General features: G+C 43.7%; 2 protein-coding genes across 5 annotated transcripts in view; both read left to right on the plus strand.

Moving 5' to 3' along the window:
- The first annotated feature begins 9,089 nt into the window (after positions 1–9,089).
- wdr89 (WD repeat domain 89) lies at positions 9,090–10,540 on the plus strand. Its single transcript, XM_056296426.1, has one exon. It carries the CDS (start codon positions 9,116–9,118, stop codon positions 10,289–10,291), a length of 1,176 nt encoding a protein of 391 aa, XP_056152401.1. The 5' UTR covers positions 9,090–9,115; the 3' UTR covers positions 10,292–10,540.
- Positions 10,541–11,747: 1,207 nt separating this feature from the next.
- ppp2r5eb (protein phosphatase 2, regulatory subunit B', epsilon isoform b) overlaps positions 11,748–18,494 on the plus strand; it is a 60,687-nt gene continuing 53,940 nt past the window's right edge. The window contains exons 1-2 of one of the 4 annotated variants that reach the window (XM_056295576.1): positions 11,748–12,099; positions 18,044–18,204. In XM_056295576.1, the coding sequence (XP_056151551.1) occupies positions 18,048–18,204 (157 nt within the window). In that variant the 5' untranslated portion in view covers positions 11,748–12,099; positions 18,044–18,047. Of the gene's footprint in view, positions 12,100–12,177; positions 12,265–14,327; positions 14,385–18,043; positions 18,205–18,494 lie in introns of those variants that run through there. The other 3 variants (XM_056295575.1, XM_056295574.1, XM_056295573.1) reach the window with 3 other exon arrangements.

The following is an 18,494-nucleotide window of genomic DNA, read 5'->3' on the forward strand; positions in this document are numbered from 1 at the left end:
TTTTAGTTTATGCTTGCAAGTGTACTTAAAGTTAACAAAAAAAATACCTGCATACTGTTGGGACCAAACTATAATTTTAGGTGACTTAGCCTACACAAAAAGGAAGTGTTCTCCAATATATATATATATATATATATATATATATATATATATATATACGTATCTACACTCACCGGCCACTTTATTAGGCACACCTGTCCAACTGCTCGTTAACGCAAATTTCTAATCAGCCAATCACATGGCAGCAACTCAATGCATTTAGGCATGTAGACATGGTCAAAACGATCTGCTGCAGTTCAAACCGAGCATCAGAATGGGGAAGAAAGGTGACTTAAGTGACTTTGAACGTGGCATGGTTGTTGGTGCCAGACGGGCTGGTCTGAGTATTTCAGAAACTGCTGATCTACTGGGATTTTCACGCGCAACCATCTCTAGGGTTTACAGAGAATGGTCCGAAAAAGAGAAAATATCCAGTGAGCGGCAGTTCTGTGGGCGAAAATGCCTTGTTGATGCCAGAGGTCAGAGGAGAATGGCCAGACTGGTTCGAGCTGATAGAAAGGCAACAGTAACTCAAATAACCACTCATTACAACCGAGGTATGCAGAAGAGCATCTCTGAACGCACAACACGTCGAACCTTGAGGCAGATGGGCTACAGCAGAAGAAGACCACACCGGGTGCCACTCCTGTCAGCTAAGAACAGGAAACTGAGGCTACAATTCGCACAGGCTCACCAAAATTGGACAATGGAAGATTGGAAAAACGTTGCCTGGTCTGATGAGTCTCGATTTCTGCTGCGACATTCGGATGGTAGGCTCAGAATTTGGCGTCAACAATATGAAAGCATGGATCCATCCTGCCTTGTATCAACGGTTCAGGCTGGTGGTGGTGGTGTAATGGTGTGGGGGATATTTTCTTGGCATACTTTGGGCCCCTTAGTACCAATTGAGCATCGTGTCAATGCCACAGCCTACCTGAGTATTGTTGCTGACCATGTCCATCCCTTTATGACCACAGTGTTCCCATCTTCTGATGGCTACTTCCAGCAGGATAACGCGCCATGCCATAAAGCTCGAATCATCTCAGACTGGTTTCTTGAACACGACAATGAGTTCACTGTACTCAAATGGCCTCCACAGTCACCAGATCTCAATCCAATAGAGCGCCTTTGGGATGTGGTGGACCGGGAGATTCGCATCATGGATGTGCAGCCGACAAATCTGCAGCAACTGCGTGATGCTATCATGTCAATATGGACCAAACTCTCTGAGGAATGTTTCCAGTACCTTGTTGAATCTATGCCACGAAGGATTAAGGCAGTTCTGAAGGCAAAAGGGGGTCCAACCCGGTACTAGCAAGGTGTACCTAATAAAGTGGCCAGTGAGTGTATATATATATATATATATATATATATATATATATATATATATATATATATATCCAACAAGGATTTAAAAAAAAAGTGCAAGAAAAGTTTAGGTGAATTCAGCTATATTGGGACAGTTTTAGTAATTCTGTCTTGTGATTGCGTTCTTGTCATCAACTAAAAAAATAACCCACTGTATCACTAATCAGTCACTATTTGTCACGTACATGAAATGAAACCAAATGTAGTTTCCCCCAGCCCACAGCAGTGCAATACAAAGACAAAAACACATACCCAAAAACTGCAAGAACACATATGTCCAAACTAACACATATCCATACCAAACAAAACAAAAAAAATCACTGTCCGGGAGTATGAACACCAGTCAGGATGACTGTCGGAACTGCCAGTCTGCATGGGCTATCAATTAGCTTAGCCTGCCCCGCTTCCGCATCCTGTCAGAACACCTTCGGTGTTTCCTCTTCGGACGCAGCTCCGGGCAGGGCCGTGGTCCTTGGGCCCACCGGATGCTGCAGACCAGGCTCCCTCAGCTGATCCAACGCCAGCTCTCCCAACCACCCTCGACACACCTCCCAGCACTCCACACGACAACACCAAAAACACCACAGTCAACACCAGACAAGGCCGCCGCCAGACCACCCTCACTGTTATGGGAGTATATGGTACATTTCTGAAATCCTCAAGGCGTCTACTTTCTTTATGTGAAGAAATTAAGAGTGTGTGATATTTCTATAAAGCATGGCTCACCATTCGTTTGTAGCTGACATAACGCTATTTTTCGGCAAGATGTTTAGTAATATGGGACACAGTGTCATTACTGTAGGCCAAAGACAGTTGAATCAGTTCGTCTGGCACAACATTTATTGACAAAACGTTTCATCACACATCTAAGTGACCTCTTCAGTCTCAACTGACTGCAGGTATTCTCACCCTTATAAACAATGCAGTGGCATAACAACCGAAACCAACAATCAGTTTCATATGCAAATTGCCGTGAGCATTAACTAGAGTTACAACGGCCATGTGTACTATTCACAGAGGATTGGGGAATGGTTGCGATTACAGCATTGTAAGATGACGAGAGATATACTCTTAGCCCCCCCCCCCCCCCGCCCCGGGAGTTCAGGTCCGATGGTCGTTCCCTCTTAACATACTAGATGGCCAGCATTCCTCTCTATCAAGGATGTGCACATCCTCATCCTTGAAAGAGTGGCCACTGGCCTGTAGATGGGTGTAGACTGTGGAGTCCTGGCCTGACGTGTTAGCTCTCCTGTGTTGTGCCATCCTCTTGGCCAGCTTCTGTTTGGTTTCCCCAATGTACAAGTCCTGGCAATCCTCCTGGCACTTAACAGCGTACACTATATTGCAATGTTTGTGTCGGGGGACCCGGTCCTTTGGGTGGTTCAGTTTCTGGCACAGCATGTTTTGGGGTTTGAAAGCAACTGAGACCCGGTGTTTGGAAAATACGTGTAACAACTTTTCCGACACTCCGGCCACGTAGGGAATCACCACTGGTTTACGCTTAGGCAGCTGTTGTCCTTCTCCTCCCTTCAATCGACTGGTGTATTCAACTTTATTTGATTTTCTTACCTGGATTATTGCGAGTGTAGGCCCTTGCTTTCAACCCTAATGACATATTTCAAAGAATATTTTAAACTGAGAGAAAGGAATTGGGAATAACACCAGAAGGTCAAAGCATCAGCTACTGGTTGATAGATCAGTCACCCAAGACAAGTCACTCAAGTCACCTAAGATCAGACAGACCAACTTGAGCACAGCCTGGATTGACTACAAGAAAACGTATGATTCAATGCCCCACACCTGGTTACTGGAGTGCCTGGCACTATATAAAGTCAACAGGGCACTAATAGCCTTCACCAAGAACTCAATGCAGCAGTGGAAAACAACACTAGATGCCAACTCAAGGACAGTCACACAGGTAATTATCAAATGTGGCATATACCAAGGTGATGCACTATCCCCGCTGCTGTTCTGCATTCCTGAACCCCCTCAGTCAGATCACAAAGAGTGGCTATGGATACAGGTTCAGAAGCGGAGTTACCGTCAGCCACTTGGATGACATCAAACTGTATGCCAGGGGTGAGCAAGACATTGACTCACTGAACCACCTCACAAGGATCTACAGCGACGGCATCGCGATGTCATTCGGACCGGACAAGTATGGTGGAATGGTGGCAAAAAGAGGAAATGTGGTGAAGACTAAAGGGGTTGAAATACCAGATGACAGGAAACAGACATACAGGACAGTTACAAGTACCTGGGTATTCCACAGGCAAATGGAAACCATGAGGAGGCAGCAAGGAGGTCAGCTACAGCCAAATACTTCCAGAGAGCGAGGCAGGTCCTGAGGAGCAAGCTCAATGGGAAGAATAAGATCCAAGCCATCAACACATATGCCCTACCAGTTATCAGACACCCAGCTGAAATATTAAGCTGGCCAAAGGAGGAGGTAAAGGCCACAGATGTCAGGACACGGAAACGCCTCACAATGCATGGAGGGTTCCACCTGAAGCCCAGCATCATGACACTGTACCATAAGTGAAAAGATGAGGGCCGAGGGTTAGTGAGTGTGAGAGCCACGATCGAGGTTGAAACAAGGAACATCCACAAGTACGAATGAGGGCTCCCCAGGACAAACTGCTGAGTGAGTACCCCAGGCAGCAGAAGACAGGTTGGGGAGGAAGAAGAACAGGAGGTGTCATGGAAGACCAACCACCTGTGTTAGCAGGCACCAACATTGCAGCTTGATTAGACTAAATTCGTTGTTATGCCACTACTTGCATATGAAACATACTAAACAACATTTGAATTAAGCTTTATTTTTCACCATTGACCAGAAAAAAATTATTGGGTTGGCTAATTTGACCAAATTATAAAGTTTATTATAGCACACAATTTGGGGGAGTAGCATCAATTTGAAGTCTGTTCATAAATTATTAACAAGTCTTATTCTATCATCTTAAAAGCTGTAGCCTACAGCTGTAGCCTACAGCTCTGTGGTTCTGTATTGACATAGATAAGAGGTCCTCTTTTTATCAGGTTGTATGAATACTACACTTCATTTCATTAACCTTTTAACATTGTCCCAATTTACCTGAAACGAACATTGTCCCAGTTTACCCGAAACCAAAGTCCTAATTTAAAAAGTTTAAACATAATTTCAAAACAATATATGTTGATTTTGGTACGCTATTACATCATACACTCACTGGCCACTTTATTAGGTACACCTTGCTAGTACCGGGTTGGACCCACTTTTGCCTTCAGAACTGCCTTAATCCTTCGTGGCATAGATTCAACAAGGTACTGGAAACATTCCTCAGAGAGTTTGGTCCATATTGACATGATAGCATCACGCAGTTGCTGCAGATTTGTCGGCTGCACATCCATGATGCGAATCTCCCGGTCCACCACATCCCAAAGGTGCTCTATTGGATTGAGATCTGGTGACTGTGGAGGCCATTTGAGTACAGTGAACTCATTGTCATGTTCAAGAAACCAGTCTGAGATGATTCGAGCTTTATGACATGGCGCGTTATCCTGCTGGAAGTAGCCATCAGAAGATGGGAACACTGTGGTCATAAAGGGATGGACATGGTCGGCAACAATACTCAGGTAGGCTGTGGCGTTGACACGATGCTCAATTGGTACTAAGGGGCCCAAAGTATGCCAAGAAAATATCCCCCACACCATTACACCACCAGCAGCCTGAACCGTTGATACAAGGCAGGATGGATCCATGCTTTCATATTGTTGACGCCAAATTCTGAGCCTACCATCCGAATGTCGCAGCAGAAATCGAGACTCATCAGACCAGGCAACGTTTTTCCAATCTTCTATTGTCCAATTTTGGTGAGCCTGTGCGAATTGTAGCCTCAGTTTCCTGTTCTTAGCTGACAGGAGTGGCACCCGGTGTGGTCTTCTGCTGCTGTAGCCCATTTGCCTCAAGGTTCGACGTGTTGTGCGTTCAGAGATGCTCTTCTGCATACCTCGGTTGTAATGAGTGGTTATTTGAGTTACTGTTGCCTTTCTATCAGCTCGAACCAGTCTGGCCATTCTCCTCTGACCTCTGGCATCAACAAGGCATTTTCGCCCACAGAACTGCCGCTCACTGGATATTTTCTCATTTTCGGACCATTCTCTGTAAACCCTAGAGATGGTTGTGCGTGAAAATCCCAGTAGATCAGCAGTTTCTGAAATACTCAGACCAGCCCGTCTGGCACCAACAACCATGCCACGTTCAAAGTCACTTAAATCACCTTTCTTCCCCATTCTGATGCTCGGTTTGAACTGCAGCAGACCGTCTTGACCATGTCTACATGCCTAAATGCATTGAGTTGCTGCCATGTGATTGGCTGATTAGAAATTTGCGTTAACGAGCAGTTGGACAGGTGTGCCTAATAAAGTGGCCGGTGAGTGTACATGTTTGTATATCATTTATATCTACAATATATTTATACCCTTAGAATCAAGCTGAAGCATATGTCATCTTGCTTTTTTGGGGCCAAATTCCTGTTTTTTACTGACTACACCCCCACGTGACGTCACAGGAATTATGTCATGTGACTTTGGTCATGCGCTTCCACAGCAAGGTCTCAGCACCAACTACTCTGACACTTTTCAGGGCAGAAGTAGCTACAATGCTGTTTTCTTAAGCTGTCCCAATTTACCCGATGTCCCTATATACCTGAATTCACTCAAGTTTACCTTTTGCAAGTACAAGAAACGTAGAATAAAAGTGAACTTGCTCATGTCTACTGAGCTGAACTAAACTCAAAACTACCTAGAGGCTTGTATTGTCATATGGTGCTTGGATACTCCACATGGATCATGAGACTGCTGATAATCACATGGCAATATTTGCAATGTTGCAAACTGGCCTTGCGTCATGGCCCCTGTGTGTGGTAGGTGAGCAGACCAGCCAGCTGTGAAGCGTTCAAGTCTTGGTGGTGGAGTGAAGGTGGTGGTGAGATATAATTTAGGCCCTCCAGGTTTAACAAAAAAAAAAAAGGGGGGGGTGGGTGGGTCAGTCAACGCTTATAGGCCTGTATTGTACTAGTAAAAATGTAATAGTTACTAGTAACTATTGCAATAGTTACTAGTAACTAAAGACTAAGTACTAGTATCTAATAAATAGTTACTAGTAAAACTGAAATAGATACGAGTCACGACTGGATTCGTGACCAATAACTAAAGAATAAGTCCTAGTGACTTTAGAATAGTTACTAGTAAGTCTTGAGGAATAACTGTTGAAACGGCTTGCCATATGCTGCATGATAAAGTTCTAGTGGTTTGTGGCTAATCGCGTTTACAAAGGCCACAGTGGTTCTTATGACGTTTGTTTTGTCTGTTTACATAGTGGTTTACTTTGTCCCCTCACGCTAAATGAAAGTGCACAGACGGAGTCACCGATTACAGTTACAATTCCAGTCACCGCTGCCAAAGCTGCCAGGTGGTACCAGGGTCATTTTCGAGGTCTTAGCCCGGGGATTAAGACATTTCTTTGTGAAAGTGTATGTTTGTCCCCGGTCCACCTTGAGGACTGTTTCTGCAGCTGCTGACCCCTTGGCCATATGGGAGGGGTACTTTTTGCAGTGCATGCATGTGGATTTACTGATTTTAACCTTTCATTCAGGGAAGATTGCATGCCTTTCATTCGCACCTGCAGTAGGAGTTTCCCGTTGCAGTCCTCTCCAACTGGCCACTCCACCAGAGCAGCTTGTGTGTGTATGTGTGATAGGGTAGTAATAATGATGATAATAATGGATTACATTTATATAGCGCTTTATGTAGACACCCAAAAGTCCTTCACCTTGAAGGGAGAAGCTCACCTCAACCACCACCAATGTGTAGCACCCACCTGGGTGATACACAGCAGCCATTTTGCGCCAGAACGCTCATCACACATCAGCTTGAGGTGGAGAGGGAGGCACCATTGAGCCAATTACATGGGGGGATGATTAGGTGGCCAGATGGAGAGAGCCAGGTTGGGAATTTTGCAAGGACACCGGGGAACCCCGTACTCTTTGTGATAACCATGGGACCTTTAATGACCACAGTGAGTCAGGACCTCAGTTAACGTCTCGCCTGAAGGACGGAGTGGTAGCATTAAAGATGTTACGTGTTTCCACTTAATTGCATTGTGTTCAGTTTGGTTTGGCACTTGCAGAGAGAGAGAGAGAGAGAGAGAGAGAGAGAGAGAGAGAGAGAGAGAGAGAGAGAGAGAGAGAGAGTTTTACCATTTAAAAAGCTCTTTATTTAGAAAGAAACTAACAATAGTACACTGTATTTTGTAAAATAATAAACAAAGTCACTCCATTCCATTAATAAGTGCAAAAAGAGAGCGACCGTCATGGATCGATTCAAAGCGCGATAGACAAAGAATTAGACTGGGAGAAAAAAAATGGAGAGCATTCAGCCGTTTTGTTGCATATTGAGCGGGGAATGGGGACATTCGATTGCAGCAAACCCATTTACCTGTGTATTTTTCACTGTTTAATAATGAGCCCTAATGAAGCAGCAGCCCTCAAACAAAACATACTCTCTCTCTCTCGCTCTCTCATTAATTATACCTTTTTCCTACTTGTGTTTCCCTGGGTAGCTGGAGGACCAGACATGTACTGTCCCGTCTGTCTGACTAACAATAATAGCCTCGTCCCTCTCTCTACAGCCGCCAACCATAACCATCTGGCTCTCTAATGCAATATTTTACTCTTTCTCCCCTGTCCTCTGACCGCTTGGCCCTTTTATCTGCTCAGTGCATTGACGTGGGGGGGGGGGGGGATAATACGGTGATTACTAAAGATGTCCGCCTGTCTCTGACCCTCTGTCTTTCTATGACACTCCATTTGCCTCATCAAATTCCATTTTCCTCTCTTTGTACTTTCCATTTCCAAAATCTCGCTCTAACTCTACTGCAGCTGTCCTTGTTTGTTTTTTGTTTTTTTTGTTTTAAGTTAAGAGGTTGAACCTTACTCCCAGTAGGACAATGGTTTATTTAAGAGGGATTTGTTTATGTCTGTCTAGAACGTGTCAGCCAATCGGATTTGGGTCAGTGTAAAAGCTTAAAAGGTGTTTACATCCAGAGGTTTTATGTTTCAAATCCAGGGGTTTTGCAGGGATCTACTACCACCTGGTGGCCAAAGGCTTTCATGGGGAGATTTTTTTTTTAGACGCTTCTATTTTCTTACATCATTACGACCTCAATTGTAATGGTGTATAATATAATTGACAACATTAGTTAATATTATATAGGAAAATGTACAATATTCTACGAGTTTAAGTAATTTTATCGGCCAAATCCTTGCTTTCTCGCAGACAGCGGAACCATAGATTTGAGCGATGACTTCCGAAGGGACTGTAAATGCGGGAACACATTTTTATCAATGTGGTCCGCTCACGTTAGCGGTCTGTCGGCGCATATATAGTGTGTGGGGTTTTTTTTTGGCACTTAAATTATCCAAGATAGTTTGTTTTTTATACTTTGCTTACACATCGAACAAAGAGGTGGGTTAGAAATAGCAAAAAGATAGTTGCCTGAAATGTTTTGTTGGATTTCCATAATGTCTTGTGTATACGGGTTTAAGAAAGATGAGATACGTAGTTAAGAAATTGATTGCCCCCTCAGTAACAAGGGGCATATTCACATCTAAATGTTGTATTGACTTCTTTATCCAGCATACTGTACCCCTGTTGTGCTGAACTGACAATGGAGGGTGTGGAAGAGACGCTAAGAACCCTGTCTATTACTCAGCGGGCCCATTCAGAGGAGCCTACATACTTGCTTGACCTCTCTCTGCAGCCTACTGCATCCGATCCAGGCCATGGTCGCCTCTTGGCTGTCTCCTGCTCGAACTTCTCCATCCACCTCCATAACAAGGACACCCTAGGCCTGCTTGGAGAGTATCAAGGACACAGTGGCACGCTGTGCAGGGTGACATTTGCCCACACCTCCCCTGACGTCCTCTTCTCTGGTTCTGCTGATGGGACAGTCAGGACATGGGACGTTCGTTGCCCCGGGACAAAGGCTGTGCAGGTATTCAAAAGTGATCCTTTCCACTACTACTGTAGCTTAGATTTGAGCTGCAACGACATGGTCCTGTGTGCTGGTACTGAGCAGGTGAACGAAGAAGACAGCTTCCTGGTGTTCTGGGATGCCCGTGTGGCTGGAAAAAAGGAAGGCCGTCGTGGTGGGGCTCTTGGGGTTTATTCCGAGTCGCACAGTGATGACATCACACAGGTATGTTTCCACCCTCAGAAAAAAGACCATCTGGCAACCGGCTCCACCGATGGCCTTGTCAATGTGTTTGACTTGAGTTTAGGAGCTGAGGAGGAGGCGCTCCTGGCCACCTGTAACAGCGGCTCCTCAGCCAGTTCAGTTGTCTGGTCAGGGAGAGACTTCAACCAGCTCTTGTGCCTCAGTCATGATGAGGGGCTCCACCTGTGGGATTTGGGCCAGCTAGACACAGACCAGCCGCTCACAATCTTCAGCACCCCCGACGCTCGTAGTCTGACCCCATTGGCCGGCGGGGGGTCTGTAGACTATTTGGTAGGGGGTAGCTGGCTGGAGGAAGCCCAAAAACTTCTTTTGGTCGGGGGGATGAACAGTGGGGAACTACATTTGATGGAGTGTGATGAGAAGGGGCTGCATCTATTGAGTTCACTACAGGGGGGCCACACGTCCATGGTGCGCTGCTTCTTGTGGGATGCCGTGGCAGCCGCCCTCATCACTGGAGGAGAGGACGCACAGCTGCTGTTATGGAAACCGGGAGGGGAGGAGCTTAAGTCAGGGAAGAGGGGGTCAATGAAAAGCGCCTCTGCTTTGAAACTCAAATCCAGGCCACACAAAAAACACAGCTACCAAAGGGACAAGGAGAAAGCGTAGTTCAGAGGCTGGTCGTCAAATCTTTAAAATGTTGAGTAATCTACCGGAACATGGCTGTTAACTTACTTTTCATCCTTTTCAGGTCTGCAAAAGATAACGATGTACACTGACGTTTTTTTTTTCTCTTAAAAGTTTACTCCCTGCCTGCTGCCCAATGGCTGCTGGGATAGGCCCCAGCATCCCCGCGACCCTGAGAGCAGGATAAGCGGTTCGGATAATGGATGGATACTTATACAGAACACACTGTTTCTATCTAGACAAAAGCCTTTGGCAGAAATCCCTTTTGTCTACTGAGCTTGCTTTCTTTGAGATTTTAATTTTCATACCAGTTATCCCTGATGCATAGAAATGTCCGATTTTATACTGCATGAAGCGTTTTTTGCTTGTATTAATAATAAATATATTAATAAATTGAGGGTTTCATTCAGTTGGAGCCCTGTCATTACCACTTCATATTCTACAAGTCACAAGAGCCATTCATCACAACGAGATCATGGTGTGGGGGCAGCTATAGCTCTGAAATGGCAAAGTGGAATAACATGATTGGCAGTGCAGTGTGTGTGTGTGCGCGCGTGCGTGTGTGTGTGTGTGTGTGTGTGTGTGAATATGTATAAGCTTGCCTGCCTGCTTGTGAAGTTCGACAGCTATTGGTCTGTCGGAGCAAAACCTCGTTGATAATGCCGATGCAAATCCCAGTAATTCCAATGATATTTATGTGTGAATTTTGCATAGCTGAGAGAATAATTACAAACTACTTTGCATTCTTTATCGCTTGTAAGGCAGGCAAGTGTTGATCAAAATATTTTGCAACATTAAAATATACGTTTTTTTTTTTTACAATGAATTGCCCATGTCCTGTTTTGATAATGTCTCTTAAATATTTTTTCAAAATAAAAGTACACAATGTGGTAGATTCGTCGAAGGCCTACATTATAGTTATATAACTCATACGGGTGCCACTGCCACTTCCTGCAAAACATCCCTTTATAATCTCGATGTGATCGCAGCGCCGGGGGTTGCAAAACCTTTATGACATCGCGCATGTTCCTTCGGCATCGCACGTTTTGTTAAAAAAAAAAAGAAAAAAAGGGGCAATTAACAATGAAGTGCTGAAGCTATGAATTCATCGACCAAAACGGGCCATGAAAGTGCGGTAAAAACTGTAAAAGCCAAGGGTTGGGCCTGGGACAGGTTTAGCCTCATTCCACACGGGGAGGATTCCTCATCTCTTTTTTTTCTTTTTTTTTTTACCCAATCTCTTTCCTTGTCCCTCTCCTCTCAACCTAACGCATGTATTCATCTCTCGAAGAGTCTCATTTCGTTCAAGAGTGACGGACGTTCTCGAGCGTCCAATCATACAGCCGACGTCCTTCGCAACAACCAATCAGCGTCGTGCGTAGTTCCGACCCATCAGCAGTTTAAGTTGTACGTGTGTTATGTGTGCCATGGTCTCAACCCAGTAATATTGACAATAGGGTGAAAAGATACCCCTAAATCCAAAACGGTCTCAAGGAAACAACAAACTACGGGGATTTGGAGGAAAAAAGCAATCGGATCAAATGTAACTGCGTCAACCTAGTCGTTTTATATACATCTGTATTTTGTTATTAATGGGAGTCTGAGGATTATATCGTTAGAAGGCGAAAGGTACTCGTGGGTTTGGCTGTTATAAGGCCAAGATTTTTCTGCCGTTTCGCCGCTGCTCAGAAAGGCTATTCGCGACGAGCTGGAAGTAGCATAGTGGATTAATTTCTAAACATAGGATAACTCCTTTCCACCGTCTTCGTTGCGAACCACAGAGGATCAAGGTAAAGTACGATACAAGCGCTACAGCGGCTCGGTCGGGACTCGGGACGGTGTGTGTCTCTCCCGGTCGCTCTGTCAGTCTGTGAGCGGTAGGCTAGCGGTAGCAACATTAGCAGTACCCTTGTATTTACGTCTTGGATGATGGGTGATCGCCCGAGCCCGCCCAGGTAACGTTATCTCACTAGCACATATGCAAAAATGGACATTTATTCATTTCATGTTGTGATATCACGCTTTGTGTTTTCTTTGTTTTTTGTCTGTTTTTTGTTTTTTTTTGGAAGACACTTTCATTGAGATGGCGTTAGCAAGTTGGCTAACGTCACTTGTTCAACTTGAGCTAACCCGCGTTAGCTTGAGCCAGCTAACTAAAATGTACTTTTCTCCAACGCATCATTCTAAAGTTGTTGAAAGCATTGCCGTTCCTGTACTCGAACATTATTAAAACGCTGTTCGCATTGAGAACGAGTGACTCGATGACGTTTCGTGTACAATATTCAAACGTTTCCCCTCGGTAGATTGGTAGCTAATGCCGCTAGCTAGCTAACGCGAGGGGGGATAGCTTGTCTTAGGAGGTTAACGCGCTGTCAAGTCGAGAATATTTAGTTGCTGGTTGCAGCCAGGCCCAGCATAGGGCAGCGAACTCAGGTCCCACTTAATTGCTTGAAATTTGACCCTTTGTCTACAGTTGAGTTAGCTAGGCGATAATGGTAATTATGTTGTAGCGCTGGGCTTCACTGTCGGGGCGTTTGGTTAAATTGGTTTCTGACGTGAAAGGGGGTCTCGTTGCATTGCATTTGTACTTATAGGGTGCTCATTTAGGTTGAGGCGCCTCTCGTATTTAACTGAGCTATCTAAGTAACATTAAGACGGTGTTGAGTTAAAAGTGATAATCTCAACCGTTGGTTTTAAAAAAAAGTGTTTCGAATTCGTCTTAAGACAAGCTTGCGAATGCCACTGGTAAAGATCAGATAGAAACTTTGGCTTTATACTTGAACATGGTGTCAGACAAATTATGTATGCATTTAGTCCATTATACCTTAATATAAGCCAATATTTTTCACCCTTGTGGATGAATATAATCTGTCTAAAATGCCATTGCTTGATCCACAATTTGTATCGCTTTAGTGACATGCATAATGGTATGAGTATGGTAAATCGTGTGATGGTAAAAGTATCTGGTAATAGAGATTGGGACATACAATATTTCAATTGGACTATACATTCTTGGCTATAAAGACAGGAAAAAAGTTTCAAAATAAAACATTCAGTCAGTGTGTGTACGCAAAGATTGTATAATTTGCGCTGACCTGTGCCCTGTCAATCATGCATGAACGACAACAAGACGCCGGGAGCAGGTGTTGTGTTACACAATTGTATGTGTGGGTATGTACTGTGTTGTGTATTTGTGTTGGTGATCCCTCAGGTTTTGGGGCTGTCACGTCTGTTCTTTGTCACGTCTTTTTAATATCACATCAGGGGAGGTCAAGTCCAAGGCAAGATAATTTCACATCCAAAGTCCCTCATGTTTATGATGGGAGTTGGGAGTGCTGTAGATCAGCCATAGTTGTCTTCCTCCTCCTTATCACTTGTGTTTGAGCCTGTGTCAGCAGGGCTTCATTTATCTGTGATCTGAGTTCATTTGTTAACTGTGCAAAACATAATTGTCAAATGAATTACACCAATTAGGTGTGCCATCACTACATTTGGTCAACAATCGGCCTGCAGCAACAATCGGCCTGCATGAGAATTTGTAAAGTGGATGGTGTCAAAACATTTAGGATTTGAAGTCGGACTGTTTGTTTGTTGCATTCAGAGTATGCAGTATTGGACCATATGCAAGGTCCTTGAACTTTTCTCCTGCCAGCCTCTTTCATCTATTTGTGTGTGTGCGTGCACGTGTGTGTGTTCTTTACTAGTTTGCTTGAGCTTGCTGATGCCTATTTGCTGACTTCCTGTAGAGCTACTCCCCCCTACCTCCCTCCTCTTCCTCTCTTTCTGTTGCTCTCCCTGTCACCTCCCCCCCACACTGTTCTTTAATCCCCCCCAGCCTGTGTGGATGTCATCTGGTCTCTTATGTAAGAGAGGGGAATGGCTTTGTGCTTTGTGTCGTATGCTCAACCAGCCATAGACACACTGTTCCTCGCATGTAGCAGTGGCTCTTGAGCTTTTTGCCATTAGCCTGTTTGTCTGAACAGCCAGTTAGGGAGAGAGACAGGGAGAGAGACATAGAGGAGTCTTTTGAAGCACTGATGGTAATACATGGGGATTCCAGTGCCCCCGCATGCAGGTAAGTGGAGCTGACAATGTATTAGCATACCATGTATCCAGCCTTACCAAAGTGACCTTTGTTGGCACATGTTTAATCTTTTTATTTAGGAAATATTGTAGTACAACAGCTTCTTCAACTTGCCAGTGACCAGTGGCATTCACAAGGTGTGGAAAGTGTAGTGCACTCCCCATCAGAACATTCAGTGTTGCCATTGGTGATGCAGCTCAAGCGGCGTTGTCAAGGAGGCAGACAGGAACTGAGAGATGGTTACTAATGAATCTGCACTCATGGCGAAGTGTTGGAAACTTATACACCCCCTAAAATGGACTAGAGCGATTCGTTAATAGTGCCACAAATAAAACTTTGCAGCTTTACTTATTCTCAGAGATTAGGATCTTCTTCTTTTTTCTTTTTTTTTTTTAGTGTGTGTACATGAACGTGCATGGGTTCATAAGGTGAATACTGTTGAATCTCAGAAAATATTTCCATGCATATATTCCTCGGGTAAAGCCAGGGTTGTAAACTCAAAAATTGCAGTTTTAATGATTTTCAGAAACACAAACAGTCCATGTTTTTGTAAGAGTGAAAGTTTATAGCCAAGGCTGTTCCAGTTTAAGCCACAAGCAAGCGATAATTTCAGTGTTAAGGTGCTGTTAGAACTTTTGCCTTGGTTTGGTGTTTTGCAAAGCTCAGCAGCATAAGGTCAGGTGGAAGTGTCAGTTTGCTTTTTTCTTTTCTTTTTTTTTTGTATGTTTACATTAAACCAGTTGATACGGGTGTTTGGCTATGTCTATTTTGGTGTAGGAAATTGCCTTGTAGGGGATATGAATAGTCTTGCCATTCAAAGTTAATTCTGCGGCGAAGCTTTCACAATAGGTTCTGGTGCATGGGGAATTGATTAGTTTGTTGTTGTGGGGCACAACATGTTATGGAAGAGCTGTTTTTTTCCAACGCTATTAAGGGGGTGTGTCTTTACCATTCATCCTGTGGTATTGACTTAGAACTGAAACTTGGTATTGTTAAAGTTAAGAATTGTGTACTGACAAGTATTTTCCTGACACTCTACCCTCATCAGCCAACAAGATTTTAGAACAGTGTAGTGACTCAGTGACGGTTGTTTATCTGCCAAAAAGGCTGGGAAAGTGACTTTACTCACCAGTCACGGAAAAAGTTTACCAGCATTTGGCGGGTGGTGAAAAGCCTAATCCCAAACAGCATGCACGAATACCAAAGGATTATTAACAGCTGTGTTGTTCTGAAGGAGAAAACAATGGGTCAGTGTCAGATCATAGTCTCTATTACATGGAATTTGTATTACCAAATTTGGCGTAGTTGTAATTGGTATTGAAGTGATATGAAGTGTTTTTGGCACATCCCTATGTGTAAACGATAAGTGGAAATTGGAAAGACTTACCTGATCCTCACCCCCAAGCAGGTCTGCATAGTTAGGGTTGAAATTGTTAATCCTGGTTATTTTGCTGGTTATCAAGCTGTGATTTATTCAAATTGATAGTCTTGATGATGTGGGGAAAAATTCATTTGTCAGTTCTTGCATATTATGTCAGCATCTTAAATTATTTTTCAACTACAGTGGCGTTTGGCATGAAATGATATATTTTTAGCATTCTTCAATCAATATTCGTTTACCTAAACTAAACACTGATGCATGGTTTTTGATTCTACCTCTTGTTCAGCTCTAGCTAGCGCCAAGCCAGCATTGGAGAGATGGAAAAGGCTCCCACAGTCAACCCAGTGCTATCCATGTCCCCAGGCGGCAGGATGACATGATTGTGTGTGTGTTCTCACATTCAAGGATGAGTGTCCCTATGCAGTGCCTCGTTGCCTTGTCAGTCTCCTTTGGCCAGCTGTATTATTCGAGGCCTGCTGGACATATGACTTCATCTTGACATTGCATTACTGATGCAGTCCGCACAGTACAAGGCTGCAGCGAGGCCTGTAGCGTCACATTCATGTCTCATGACATAACAAATTTTGCCAGCGTTGTAATTTATTTCTGCTGGGACATAGTCATTCAAGTGTAACGGAACTGGGACATGAACTCTTTATTCATTGAACAGTGTAGACCCCACTCTTTTGCCATCCAGTAACAATGTATGGTTTATTACTGTATTTTGATAGAATTACTTTATTGTGTTTAAACTAATTTACAAGAACCTGAATTGATTTGAAAGTTCATTTATTCATACCGAGGACAGTTTTTGAATTTAAGATGGGGGAAACCAAATTAATCCATGCAACAACCCCATATAAAATAACATATAAAATGCAACTTGATTGATTGAACCCCAATTCCTCAACCAGCCCGTCCCCCCCAGATCATCCATTGTAACTTCTGACAGCTGGAAGGCAAAACTTATTTTCGCCAAGCATTTCCCCCACATGGGTGGAGCCGAGGTGAAGTGGCAGTTGAGCTGGCATGCGTTGGAACTCACATGGCAGGTCACATCTGGACCTCTTTCAGTTAGCACCGGCAACCCGAGCAGTCAGTCAACGCTCTGTGTCCAATAAATGGGTAGGATACGTAATCAGGGGTGCGCACACATGGTGGTGGACGTTTCCCCAGCTTCCTCCCACTGTGGTGGCTGATCTGAGCCGTGGCACCAGCCCCATTGTTGTGGGCAGACTGCGGTGATTGGTCTGTCAGTTGGTTAGCGGTGTGTTTGTGTAGGCTTGAAGGGTGTTCTGCACAAGGAGGATCAGGCTGTCTGTGTTAGCTGCAGGAGGACACTGTTGTTGTGAGAGAAGTGTTGAAATATTGAAGGGAGGTGTAGTTTTAACTGTATGGTATCTATGAAATAAATTCACCTTCCTCTCACTTATTGTGTCATTGTATTGCACGTTTCGAGCAACATTTCAATAACAGAAAATGTTAAACCTGTTCACTAAGCTTTATCTGTCAGACTGAAGAAAACACTTCATTGTGTATATTGCTTGTGTGTGTCATCTTTCTGTTTTTGCCAAAACTTTTGATACCTTTTTTTTTTACCAGGAAACCCTGTGCCATGTTTGTTTTAGTACGTCTTAGTGGGACTTAAGAGCACATGTGCCTTTTTATCTATGCATCTGACTATAAAGAAAAAAAAATCATGGATGCCATTTTATCATTATTTTTTAGGTTACTTTTTTTGGGGGGGGGGGCATATACATGGCTTTATTCATTCAATCCTGTTGAATTAAACATGTATGGATGTAGATGAAAAGAATGTGTAGGCAATAGGGCTATGTGATTAAAGCAAAATATTAGGCCATTTTCATTATTATTATTATTATTGCATTTGAGGTATTCTATAATTCAGCAGGGCTTTATTGGCATGACTATATTCTGTTGCATAGTATTGCCAATTCTATTTTATATTCAGATTTTTTTGTTGTTGCAAATACAGAGAGCAAACTAAATGAATATACCTCTATTCTGACAAAGTTGTAGGATCTAAAAATCCCATTATATATATTTACTCGTTGACTAGTTAGGCAGCTGTAAGTTGAAATGAATTCCATTGAATTTTTCTGTTACCTGCAGGGTAAAAAAAAAATCCTTGTTTTCTAAGTTCTTGTATGTGCTTTTGTGTGTCTTAAGAAAGACACATGAACCTTCAAAATGTTTCAAGACCTCAGCCTGAAAACTCCCCTCTCTCGTTCTCTCTCTCTCCCGGCAGGGCTATGTCCTCGGCAGCCACCACGTCTCCATCTGTGGACAAAGTGGACGGATTTTCACGGAAGTCTGTCAGGAAGGCAAAGCAGAAGAGGTCGCAGAGCTCCTCCCAGTTCCGCTCTCAGGGCAAACCCATAGAGCTGACGCCCTTGCCACTGCTCAAGGGTAAGCCCAGCCAACAGACACCTGGGGCAAGAGAATCCGCTGGGGTCGACCTTCACACCAAAAATCATAGATGCAATTTGCACTTATAGAGCTTGAGAAAACGTTAAAAACATCTGGCTTTCTGTGTTTGGAGTACTGTCTGACCCCGCAGAGTTGCTTCAACACATTAGTAGAGAGCTTTCCTGTGGACCATATAGCAAAATTTGACACTCAAATGTTTATTTTACTTGGTGAATGTAAAACCTAAGGGTAATAAAACACTACAGGTGCATTGTGTCATTTTAAAAGAA

This window comes from Lampris incognitus, chromosome 16 (genome assembly GCF_029633865.1).
Source record: "Lampris incognitus isolate fLamInc1 chromosome 16, fLamInc1.hap2, whole genome shotgun sequence".
In the NCBI taxonomy this organism is placed as follows: Eukaryota; Metazoa; Chordata; class Actinopteri; order Lampriformes; family Lampridae; genus Lampris; species Lampris incognitus.